Source organism: Ostrea edulis, chromosome 6, assembly GCF_947568905.1.
Source record: "Ostrea edulis chromosome 6, xbOstEdul1.1, whole genome shotgun sequence".
Taxonomy (NCBI): domain Eukaryota; kingdom Metazoa; phylum Mollusca; class Bivalvia; order Ostreida; family Ostreidae; genus Ostrea; species Ostrea edulis.
In genome coordinates this window covers 76,294,701-76,308,447 of record NC_079169.1, presented here as the reverse complement: position 1 = coordinate 76,308,447, position 13,747 = coordinate 76,294,701, and the positions used below count along the sequence as shown (strand labels likewise).

Sequence of the window (13,747 nt, the reverse complement as noted above, 5' to 3'; positions counted from 1 at the left end):
AAACTGGTGGTATTTTCTCTCATGCAGTCAAATCGTCATACAAATACACACAATGATGTGTATGTTTATGTGAGGGATACATGGACTGGTTCGGTTGCAATGCAGGAGTGAGGCAGGGCGACAATTTATCCCCCACTTTATTCGCGCTCTATATAAACAATCTTGCTTTTCAGGTAAAAGTCCTCAACAAAGGAGTCCAAATCGACGACTATAATTTGAGTATTTTGATATATGCAGATGACTGCTTTAATATCTCCAACTGAGATTGATCTACAGGACACACTGGATACTATTGACTCTTGGTGTCAGAAATGGCGCCTCCAAAAAAACCCCCAAAACTCGTACAGATCAAAAGTTGTTCACTTTAGTAAAGAAGAGGCCTATGGGCCACATCGCTCACCTGAGCACCCGTTCCTATCAATAAACAAGCTTGAGCAAAACTATCAAGGTTCAGAATTTTTTTTTCAAAGGTAACGATTATAAATTCATTACATCTCATATACCTTTGTAGACGGGTATGGCCTTTCATAAGAAAAAATCTATGATGTGTGACGAAATCTTTTATGTAGATAAAAGATACTATTTGCATGTGTTTCGTTCCGTTCCGTTAAATTCTCATATCCACAGGGATATTAGTATTTTGCAGAACGGAACCAGCGCAGAAAATGTGCATTTTATATCAGTAATAAATGCATATAGAAAATTAAACATTATAGTTTATAACGTAACTACAGATATCAAAGCAGAAGAAAAGCTCACATAATTGGGCAAAATTGTATATAAAAACTAAAACTTTAAAGCCCGGTATTTTATAACAAAACCCTATACTTTTCATAGACACAAGAAAAGAAAATATTTTAAAACCTTTTGATGTATATTTAATTGCTGTGATAAAATTTAGAAATTCATTTCAAAATTAAGGATTATCTCCCTCATGCATAGCCCTTATCCTTAGGTGAATTTGACTCCACTTTTTACTTTTTGGCACTCTGTTTTTCTCTAAAATAGCTCTAGCAAGTTTATTTCGGATTTCAAACATTTCGGTTGAGCATCACTGAAGAAACATTATTTGTCGAAATGCGCATCTGGTGCATCACAATTGGTACCGTATAAGTTTAACACGCATGAGTGGACACAATTATGTATATAACTAGAACTTTAAAGCCCGGAATTTTATTTTACAACCCTATACTTTTTACTGTTGACTCCCCCTTAAGGTACCCCACAACCGGCTTCGTTCCGTTTTGCAAATTACCAATAGCCCAAATTTCACCCAAGGATGCTTTGTGCCAAGTTTGGTTCCCTATTTGTACATTCGCTTGTAAAACTTTGATCCACTATTGTGGCCCCAGGGGTCATGATTTTTACAGACTTGAATCTCCATTTTGTCACGAAGCTTTCATGTAAATTTCAGCTTTTCTGGCCTAGTGGTTCTTGAGAAGATTTTTAAATGACCACACCGTTTCTACATTTTTGTGATTATCTCCCAGTGGAAGGAAGCGTGACCCTTCATTTGAACAAATATGTATCCCCTTCACCCAAGGATGATTATTTTGCAAGTTTGATTGACATTGGTCTAGTGGTTCTGGAGAAGATTTTCCTATGTATCAGCATGTAAAACTGATTCCCTATTGTGGCTACACCCTACCCCCTGGGACCATGATTTGAACAAATTTGAATCTACTCTATATCGAGAAGCTTTCACGTAAATATCCACTCTTCTTGCCAAGTGGTTCTTCAGAAAAAGGTTTTAAAATATTTTCTTTATATATTCGCATGTGTAAATTTGATCCCCTTTTGTGACTGCAACCAATCTAATCAAAATTAGATGTTGGGTCCGCTCACATACTCGCTACACAAACATGTAACAACATCCAATTGAGGGTCACGTCAGAGGTCATTTGCATGAAAAATTAACCTATCGCTACAAAGGCGAAAGTGTCATCGGCATCCAATGAGGATCCTCATCATATAATGTATTTGGTTACTTATTAAAGATGGCGACCGATGAAGAAATGGAAGCGATTAAAACCACTTTGAAGATATTTGATCTCGAGGCTTTGAAAAATGAACAAGAACAGATACTTAAATGTCTTCTTTGTTGAAGTACACCTGAAAAGATCCCCCGATGTCGGCATAGTTTAAAATTTAAACAAAAATACGCGATAAACAAGTCACGATCGTGGGTGCCGCCATTTTTTCTCCTCCTTACGTAAACAATGCATGGAATTGTGGGATAATACCCTATCGATATGAAGCGGAAAATTTGATTGGCTGTTGCAAATTGACCTCTGACGTGACCCTCTATGGGATGTTGTTAGATGTTTGTGTAGCGAGTATGTGAGCGGATGTAACATCTAATTAGATTGGGCCCCAACATACCCCGGGGTATAACTATATTAGAAAGGTTTCATGTAAATTTAAGTTTTTCTGGCTTAGTGGTTCTTGAGAAGATCCCACCTATTTTGACATTTTTGTGATTATTTCCCCTTTGAAGGGGGCATGGTCCTTCATTTGAATAAACGTAGGCACCCAAGAATGCTTTGTGCCAAGTTTGGTGGAAATTGGTCCAGTGGTTCTGGAGAAGAAGAAAAGGAAAAAGTTTACGACGACGGCGACAGACAATGGATTGATTGATTGAATATTGTTTAACGTCCTTCTCGAGAATATTTCACTCATATAGAGACGTCACCATTTCCGGTGAAGGGCTGCTAAATTTCGGCCAATACTCGGCGCTTATAGCCTCTGAGCAGGGAGGGATCTTTATCGTGCCGTACCTGCTGTGACACGTGGCCTCGCTTTTTGCGGTCTCATCCGAAGGACCACCCCATTTAGTCGCCTTCTACGACAAGCAAGGGGAACTGAGGACATATTCTAACCTGGATCCCCACGGGACAGACAATGGACAAATTTCAATCAGAAAACAAACGAAAAGAAGTAACTATACATTTAATCTAGGGGAAAAACATTTGGAATATGAAACATCCTATAAATATCTTGGAGTAATATTTAATGAAAAAATTTACTTTAAAAGGAATGCTGAAAATCTTGTAAAATCCGGAGGACGTGCATTGGGATCTGTAATTATAAAAATTAGAATGTATTTTTGAATTTACAGACGTTGGATTTAAAACATATGATTTTTTTTACCATAACTGTGTCGCACGAGTTCTAGATTATTGTAGTGGAGTATGGAGTTATATAAATTATCACTGAGTGGAAAAGGTCTAAAACAGCACTACAATATTTAGTCGGTGTTCATCGTTTCACACCGATAACCTAGCGGTCAAGGAGAACTTGTTCTGTCCACATCTCCTAAACATGATACGCCTTTGGAATCATATATTGACGATGAACGAACTAAAAAGGTGGTCTACTGGAATCATGCCCAGCCAAGTTGGTCAAACTGGACCTCTCATATTAAAGCCAAAATGGATTCATTGGATGAAAGGTGAAGATAACGAACAGTCATCAATCTCATAACTCCCATAAACAATACAAAATAGAAAGTTGGGCAAACACAGACCCATGGATATACCAAAGGTGGGATCAGGTGCCTAGGAGGAGTAAGCATCCCCTGTCGACCGGTCACACCCGCTGTGAACCCTATATCTTGATCAGGTAAACCGAGTTATCCGAAGTCAAAATCAGACTACCAAGAACGGCCTAATAATCGGTATGAAACACGTCAGACAGAATTTGACCTAATAATAGGTTGTATTGGCAAACTAAATCGTGATAACGACTATAGAATTTGCGAAATGCTGACTTTAAACGAGACTATTGAAACCCATGCATCAAGAACTGATTTGTTTGTAGTCTGTCTCGATTTGAAAACTGATCATACGCAGAACAAGTTCTTGCGTATCGAATCAGTTGAGAGATATATAAACACCATATGCAGGTGATAGTGGAATATTGCTACATAAATATTTGAAGTTGACGATGGTGAAGCTGAAATCATCCCATTTATCATAAATATAGTACTACCTTCAGACTCACCTGCATTGGAAATGAATATCGCACTTAGTGTTTTATTCCAGTATATATCATTTAGATTTTAAATTCCACAAATTCGTTTACAAGCAAAGACAAGTACAATGTTATGACGATGCGCTACTTTAACATTGTATGGCAGCCGATATCACGGAAATTGATTAACCGCGTACACAAAATATTAATTTTCTGAAATTTCTCAATGCATGAAAGCCTATTTACAGGTACATGTGTATTTGAATAAAACCATTTCCACAAAGATTGGGAAGGTGAATTTTCAGTACCTTAAATTGCATTGATCACTTTGATTTTAAAAATATCCACTGTGTTGCATCTTGGTTAGCGTTTATATGTTATCATTTTTTGTCACGTGTTTTCTTTTCTCCCGAATAAAATTACGTCGCATATTTTCATTGTGACGTAAAAATACGGTGGATTGACATAAGGGGGGGGGGGGGGGTTTGCTTGGAACGTACATAATTGAGCCGTTCCAAGCAAAAACCCCCCTTATGTGATTTATTTTTCGAAAATTATTTTTTGATGAATGTATAAACCATAGACACCATTCCCTAAAAATATCAAAGATATATTCAGTGTCGTTAATATTTTACAGGTAATCAAAGACAATAACTATATTTGAGCAATGACGTCGTTTTATTGCATTGACGTTGTCACTTTTGAGAAGCAGGGTGGGCGTTGTCCCCAGCGTTTGTCTTTATAAAGGTTTAACGAAATATAGTACCATCATAAATTTGAGTTGTTAGTTTGCCGTCAATATCTATTTTCAAGTCTGAAGTAGAAGTGGACGAATATGGGGTGTCTTTTATTTTGAGTTGACAGGGATATACAGGTATTGAATCGATATATATTCTTTGTAGATAAAACGTCGTCAATATATCTAAATGTCGTATGGAAGGCCACAGCAAGATATTTTTTACTTCTCACACAGGTTTTGAATAAATTCTGCTTCATAAGAATATAAAAACAGGTCAGCTTACAAAGGAGTACAATTTGTGTCCATGGGAATTCCGATAGACTGTTGGAAAACCTGATCACCAAAGACTACGAAGATATCTTAATTTCAACACTTCAGAGTACAAATGCGTGGAATCAGAGAAGTAATTTTTGGATGACTGATCACTAGATGTGAAAATTTCCGTTTTCCATTTTTGTTGAAGAAGCAAAGTCTATGATGTTAAAATGTCTAGTCTTTGATACATCTAATTTGTTAATATGATACAACACCATTTGACGGAGAGACACTTTGACAGATCTAAAGATTTATCTAGTGTAAAAATGCCGCTTCTGTATAGAATAAGATTTAAGGGATTCAGGACAAGCATAAGACTGAAATGATTACCAGTATATTTATCGCATTCATAAAAAAAATAGCTTTCGTTGGAGATAGAGACGGAGAGTCACAGAAAACATTATCCATCCCTTCGTTGTTGCATTCTTGTACTCAAACGACAAAATGGCTGTTCAAAATTTATTCCGTTATTTATCGATCTTTCGTAACTTCATGACTGAAGTGTTCCGTTCTTGGGAGAGGCAATAAATGGGTGATCAAAAGCAGATCTATACGTGATTTAATTTGATAAAATAAAAATTTACACGAAGTTTTTCCAAGAAAGTTCGATTAGCTTTCATTTAGAGAAAGATTTCATTAAAGATTCCATTTAATTGCTACAATGAAATGGACTGTCTAATTTCAGTAAATCTGCCCAAAAATGTTTCATACATGTATATTTAAATGCCATATATTCAATCAATCAGAGCGCTGCCATATCGACTTAGCCAATAATGAAGTTTTTATATGTTAATTTTCACACATGAAACTCATTGAAACATATTTTCAAACATATATTTTATCCTTGCTAGTAAATATTTGGCCTCAAAATGCCTGTTTGTTTTTTTTTAAAATTCTCAATTTTGAATTTAAGACCTTCTTTCAATCTTCATGGACTACTTGTACCTCCATAGAGGGAAGTTTTGCAATTTTCATGCAAAACATTTAAGTGTTTTCCTCTTCAGATATATTATAGTTTCCAAGGAAAGATTTGTCATAAATGTTCTACATGATACTCAAAATCGGTCTGATTGCTCATATTTTACATAGAGTTTGGATAATAAACCATCTATAAACAGAATTAGGCATAGCAGGAAAATGCCAGTCCTGAGAATTTTTTTTATTGGATATTGACTTCATAGTCATAAAGGTACTTTTGACAATAGTTCAGATAAACCCGATACCTGCTTCTCGACGAAAAAAAAATGATTTTGCAGACAAGCACTGTTACGACATGTTTGGTCGTTTTGGCACGTTTGGTCGCCGGCGACCATTCGTGCCGCACGTATCGTCGCCGGGAGACAGAACGTGCCGTGAGGGTGGACACGATTGGTCGCCAATTTTAGGTCATACCCGAGTATGAATAGTCGCCACCCAAGCCCCAACTCCAAAACCCCAACTTTGCTTTTCTCCTCCTCCTCCTTTTCCAGCACCTATTCCCCTTCCTTCTCTTTCTCCCTTTTAATCCTCCTCCACCTTCTTCTCCAATTTATTAAGATATTTTGTGTCTTTAATAAGATGTCTTATAAGGTTTATGAGATATCTTCGAAGAGGAATAAATGTAAAAACAGCGTGCCATAAGGATGGTATGTAAGATTATTGTGTTGCTAAAATGTTGCAACTCGTGTGTTTGCAAAATATATTCCTATCAATTTTCATCCAGAAAAGCCCAGATTTTTTGTTTGTTGGCTTTGTATCGTACTTGACTTGTGTCACAAATGTGTGTACGTATGTGCGTGTGTAATGCAAAACAAACTTTATTACGCACGAATGCACAAACACACATACGCACGCATACATAATTATATACACACATGCACATATACGCATATACACATACACGTACGCACACACTCACACCATCACTCAAATACACACAGACACGCACGAACGAACACATATACACATGAACACACACCCTTTTTGCAAAACAAAAGCAAAGTTGGGGTTTGGGACAGGGGTTGGGTGGCGACCATTCGTGCTCGGGTATGGCCTAAAATTGACGACCATTCGTGTCCACCCTCACGGCACATTCGGCCGCCGGGCGACGATACGTGCGGCATGTTTGGTCGCTGGCGACGAAACGTGCCGCACGAATGGTCGTCGGCGACCACGTATCGTCGCCGGGCGACCGAATGTGCCAAGGCGACAAAACGTGACGTAACAAAGCACTAAAAAAGTAAACCCTTGCGTGTGGTAATATTGTCTTATGACAGCATCTAGATATTAAAAACCGAAAACATTGGAAATGTATATATTTTTATTTACCGTAAGGTTTCTTAACAATTTGCGTCAATGCATTGTTTTAATTGTAATTAACAATATTGAGCTTCACAAACATATCCCATTGAGTTCCGATCGTGCGTTGTGAGGTAATCCCACGCTAAGTCGGAATGAAATATGGCGGCGTAGTTGATGACCGTCCCCTGTCTGGACTTGGTTACAAAGGATTGCTGCCTATCTCTTCTTCCAAAGGCCGTGTATGTCATACGGGATCCATCCGCGTAAGTCCATTTTCCATTTTTGCTTATTCCTCCTATGAACCAACCCTGGTTATTTCCTAATGCTAAAAGTATACCGGTACAAGATAACATGCAAAGTCACCCATACGCACGGTTGATAACGATGTGATGTAAGAATACATTTATGCTAGACTACATATCCATATAGTATCAATAACACTAAAGAAGATGGTTTTAAGTGTTTTACATATAAACAATATATAGTAAGTTTGACCCCACCGTGGGGTCAGAACCCTTATCCCGGGGATCATGAAATTTACAATTGTGGTAGAGACCTTCCTTCTCTACATCACTATGCATTTAGTTTTTCTTAAACATGTGTGGTTCTTGATAAGAATATTTTTCAAAATTGGTCAATTTTGGACAGTTTTTTGCCCCGCCCCTAAGGCCCCAGGGGTGTAGGAATTCTGAAATTTACAATTTATGTCCCCCTTGTTCCAAGGATCCTTTATACCAAATTTGAAAAGAATTAGAATGATCGTTATCAAAAAGAAGTTAAAAATTTCTGTTGTTCACACATTTAATAGCTGATCATTTTGGCCCCACCCTAATTTTGGGCAGTTTCTGCCCAGCCCCTAAGGCCCCATTACAAAACAGTTACACTAGAATCGATATTTTATCATATCAGAGGGAAAATTGGGCCTCATGTATTGATAATGACATTTAATACTTCTTAATTATAAGGCAGAAGTAAAGAAATTGATTTCAGAGTCCAACAGTGAAAATGGAATTACAATCAATCAATATATATATATATATATATATATATATATATATATATATATATAAATATGAAAAGAAAACACAGAAATTCTCCGTAAAGCTTTAGCGCTTTCATTATATCTTCAGAAGCTTTACAAAAATGTATTTAAGCGCTAAAGCTTTACGGAGGATTTCTGTGTTTTCTTTTCATATATTTTTAATATTAGTATCCGATTACTGAGAATCTATTTCAATTTTGGATATATATATATAACAGGTACATTACATTTTTAACAGGTACACACGAACCTCTCTCGCACTTGAGCATGTCTTTAACCAGCAGGTCCTCAGACCTGCTCTGAATCTTCACAAGGTCCCATCCAATTCCAATATTTTGGCAATTTCGTCTGGCTTGCTCCCATGTGACTTTAAAAAGCCTTGGTGCAAAAATCCTGTACTTTGCCCCAAGGGCATGATCTGTGAAAATATATGCAGGAAGTAATATATTGAAATCCAGTAGCTGTCAACTTTCAAGAAATTGACACATATTGCAGAAGATTATAGCTTAGCACATATGGTATCGTTTATCGTAAACTAGTCCATGGGTTACAATGCTCGACTGAGTCATACTGACTCTGCTGTTCATTTCTAAAAGACGTTTTTGCCCTCTTTATTCCCACATTTTTTTAAAATCCCAAATCATGACCCCACTATAGCCCCACAGGACCAAGACTGAAATGAATCTGAATCCCCAGATCATAATTAGGCATCAATATTGATATCATCAACAGATCATAATGAGGCATCAATATTGATATCATCAATAGATCATAATGAGGCATCAATATTGATATCGTCAACAGATCATAATGAGGCATCAATATTGATATCATCAACAGAGTCTTCCTGTTCCGTAGAAGACGTTCTAAAACTTGTTTTTATTCATGCATTATGTAATACTGTAGATTCCTAAAGATACGTAAGGGATTTATTATTGCGTCATTTCGCGAGAGGTATCATTCGCGAAATTAAGATGCTCGCTTTTATTTATCTGTTGTTAAAATACATGTAAGACCTCTTGATTAACAGACTACACGCGAATTCAAGTTCACGCCATTTGACGTATATGAGTCATTTCGCCATATCAAGTAAAATAAGGAATCTACAGTATTTGATCCATTTTAGTCCCCCTCCTAACTCCAGAGTACATAATGTAAAGGGGAAAAAAACCCAAAGAAAATTCACATAACTTAGGAATGGTAATATTAATATAATTTAGTGTGGACCTGTGACTATTGAAAATATTTTTTTTCGAATTCCACACGCGCGCCCGAGTTTGTATGTGTGTGTAAAACTTTGAATACCTAATTTAGTCTTTTAGTCTCACCTTCAGAGGACATGGTTTGATCAATTCAATATGAATCTGCAGTACATTGGAATGCTTGCATCATGGCCAGTGGTTTCTTGAGATCTTATTAGATGCTAGTACATATTTCCGTGTTCTAAAATTTTGATCCCTACTGTGGATCCAAACTACTGCCCAAGACTATGGTTCAAACAATCTTGAATTTGCTTACTAGTTAACCGGGGATGGTTGAATACTACTCTTCGCCCTGTTGTGTTTGAAATTCTTAAATCCCCCCCCCCTATAAAACTTTGAATCCGAATTGTGACCAAATCTACCCCTGTGGTATTGATTTGATCAAACTCGAATCTGCACTACCTGAAGATGCTTGCAAATTGATATGACTAATCTAGGTTCAGCTGCTCTTGGGAATAGGCTTTTAAAATATTTTCTTCCTATATATTGACAGACGTCACATCTCCATATGAGTGAAAAATTCTTTAGCGTGACGTTAAACAATGCACAACCAATCACAACCAAGTTTGGTTGAAATTTGTCCAGTGGTTCTGGAGAAGATGAAATTGTGAAAACTTTATGACGCCGATGACGACAGGCAACGGGCATTTTGATAAGAAAAGCTCAACTGAGACTTTGTCATAGGCGATTGAAAAATAAATCATTAGACTCACCTCCATACGCCTACGAGGTTAATATAAGATTTGGTCTTTTCAACACCGGATCAAATATGAATTGGGAATTGCTAAATCTACGATTGATTGTGATGTTTTGGATGTCTCTCTAGTAACTTTAGACTAGGTATTACACTCTAGTTCTAAACAAAGATGACCGACAAGGCATAGTTCGATTATTTGATTTATTCAATCATTTGCCATGATAAGATCCACTTCTCTGGTAACTATATAGTTACTATGCAGGTCTTGAGCTAGAACTAATATTGTTTAATTTAAAGTGTTACATTATCAATATAAATTTCTCCTTGAATCGCATACTCTTTGGTTTGAAAGTACATTTACATACGTTTAAATCTAATAGTTAAGCATTTTGGAAATTCTGGTTTGGAAAATGAAGGCTGGTACCTGCAGACGTTACAAAAGATTAGATTTCAAATCACACTAAATATCGACGTGACTTTAAACATATCATTTTAGTCCCCTACAGACGAAGTCGAAGGGGACTTTAGGTTTGCACTCCGTCCATCTGTCCGTCAGTTCAGTTGTCCGCACTTTTTTCTCTGTTATATATTTATTTGATATTTGGTATGTTGCTTTGCCATAACAAGTTACAGATCAAGTTGAAATTTCGTCTCGGTCCGTTGATTTTTCATTTAGTTATGGTCCTTGGACTTAGAAAAATAGCATGAATTGTTAATTTACATCCAAGTTTCTTATATTTCTGTAGATAAGAGTACTACACTCATTAAAACTTCTTGCATAGTAAGACAACAATGTAGCTAAATTATTCATGATCATCTATATATCACAGTTTATTGACTTGGTTAAAGACCTAAACCTAATTTTGAATTTGTCTTTTTTCCTGGTCTAGTCTCTACTTGAATTGTAGTTAATTTCCAACCATTCCTATCCTGGTTCCCCAAGTTTCCCTTTTACCATAACCTTCATAATGAACTTTGAATATTGTTGTGGTACAGGAGTTTTTGCCTCAGGTAGGGGACTATGTGTTACCATGCAATATTCTCAGGATACTTGTTTTTTGGTAACGCCGCTTGTGCGAGTACAGTGCACCATAACCTCACTGTACGTGTACTGATATACATTATACTTAGCTTGTCACTTTAATGAATCTATGATTCTGGATGCCCAATGTATCTGATTAATGTGTAATCCAACGTTTCTGCTATGGGTATGATAAAAATCATGTGCAAAATTGAACAATTTTGCTTGATGCTTTTATTTGATAAATTGTAAACATGTTGTAAAAACACTTACCGACTGCAAACACCAAGGCAAGAATTGCAATGCGAAATGTCACCTAAAATCAAAATCATATTTCATTTCAGCAAAATGTCAAAACCATAAAATACTCCTCTTGAATCTGTAAATTATTGACTGCAGAGTAAGGTATCAAAAGTATTATTCATAATCTTCTAAATCTATATCTACCGTGTCAATGTAGAAGTGTATCTGACAAAAACTACGGATTACAATATTAATCTTTAAAATTTTGTTAGTATTTCTTTATGTTGAAAATTCAGAGACTTTCCAAAACTAGTAGTTTGAAAAAAAAAAAACTATTTAAGTTGCATTGGCTGGTAAGAAAGTATAGGTTGTTAAAGAAATAAAGATTGCGTTGTAGTGTAAGTTGCAGAAAAACTTCGAGAATGTTGTTTTGAAATATAAAAGCCGAGGCGTTTATATCTGAGGCGTCTATATTTCAAACAACATTTTGAGACCGAGGAGTTTATCTTGCATCATCCACGAAAACAAGAACTTTATTTCTATTCTACTAAGGTCCAGAAAGACTCAAACGATGGTTTACCTATTCAACTATAATTGGGTCACCATGACGTCATGGCAGTTTCCGAAACGGACTAGTCCTACATGTTGTTTTTTTATTCTTGCTTTTTTGCTGACGAGGTGGTAGGATATACTAGGTCCATTTTGAATTTTAAAAAAAAGAATTGAGTTTGATGTTGACGGATGCTTTCAATACATAGTTCAAGAAAATCACACGTGGAAGAAGGTCACCCCGTCTGTGCATGTTTGTTTACATGTGAATCGATCTCGGAATGCAAACGACTGATTTATATTGAATGACAAATGTTCGTCAGTCAATTGTTAATTTCTTTTACATTTTATATTGATTAATTTTCATGATTGTAAATTTGAATCATCAGTTATCGACTTTACTATTGTATTAGCAAAACATGAAGTGCAAACGAGATGTGTATCAATTTTCTCAATCAGTTATTACGTAGGAAGGTATATCGCAGAATATTGGCAGCGGCATTTCTTTGATTTTTGCAATAAGCGTGGTAGAATAATAATATAGCGACCTCAATACAAGTTATGTATTCTTAATGAAAAACATCTGCTATAACTCAACTTACCATTTTAATGCAGAGCGGCAATACACCAGAATAGTTTCGTTAGTTAGCGTGTGACTGTTTTATACAACATATTCCTGCAGATGTGAATTATGATAAATTTGTATGTTTCAGGCTAGATCAAATACGCATTTGGAAATGGCGTGCAATTTCGTGATAACACGGGCTTCATGATTGATTTGTATGTTTCAGGCTAGATCAAACAGGCATAGCAAACGTGTGGGGCCAACAGTTATTATTCTTATTGATCACTATTAGTTCGGAATGATGAACGGTTTCGTGATAACATCAACTTAAAAAAATAAATAAATAAATAAAAAAATTGAAATCAAATTAACTCCCCTAGAAAGTGTGACCATCGATAATATGTAGTATATAGAGAAAATTACATGCTATTTAAATCGGATGTAGCTAAAACGCGAAACGGAAAAACGAAACAGAATTTTTAAAGCATTAGAATGAATAATAAAGTTAAGATACCACATTAAAAAATCGGGAAAATAAAATCTTTTTAGGAATTTGTTTATTAGCGGTAAAACAATTTTGCACCACATTTGTATAAGAGTTAAAGGTAACTCCATACTCGCAGTTTTATCTGATACAAGTTTAAAAAGTGTATTTATTTACATTTATTAGAGCTAAAACTAACAAATTATTAAATAAAATATATAGGTCATTACACTTTTTAAGATGCCAGACATGCATAAACAGAACCATATATCAGCGTCAGAAAATTGCAATTTTCCTTAAACAGCATTATCAAAATTTCATAAAAACTGGTTATGACGATATAATAGCATTCATAACAATTTCATGAAACTGTTTCTTCACAAAAATATACAAAATGTCTGTAAAAAATAAGGGAAATCTATTGCATAATAAACTTGATAGAGAAATCAATAAAAACAGAGTTATTGCCCTTGGATTCAATATTTTGACACTTTGCATTGGTTATTCATCTATAACTTAAGACTTTTGAAATATTTTGTTTTTAAGAACATTGGGTCAAATACTGTCTGATGTGTTTC

The 13,747-nt window shown here is 35.8% G+C and overlaps 1 protein-coding gene across 1 annotated transcript; it reads right to left on the bottom strand.

The window, feature by feature from the left end:
• Positions 1-7,307: 7,307 nt before the first annotated feature.
• LOC125648355 (uncharacterized) lies at positions 7,308-12,927 on the bottom strand. The gene is made up of 4 exons (XM_048875368.2): positions 12,723-12,927; positions 11,602-11,644; positions 8,599-8,766; positions 7,308-7,631 (listed from the first exon to the last, which is right to left on the bottom strand). The coding sequence occupies exons 1-4, from the start codon at positions 12,723-12,725 to the stop codon at positions 7,381-7,383; spliced, it is 465 nt and encodes a 154-aa protein (XP_048731325.1). The 5' UTR covers positions 12,726-12,927; the 3' UTR covers positions 7,308-7,380.
• Positions 12,928-13,747: the final 820 nt, after the last annotated feature.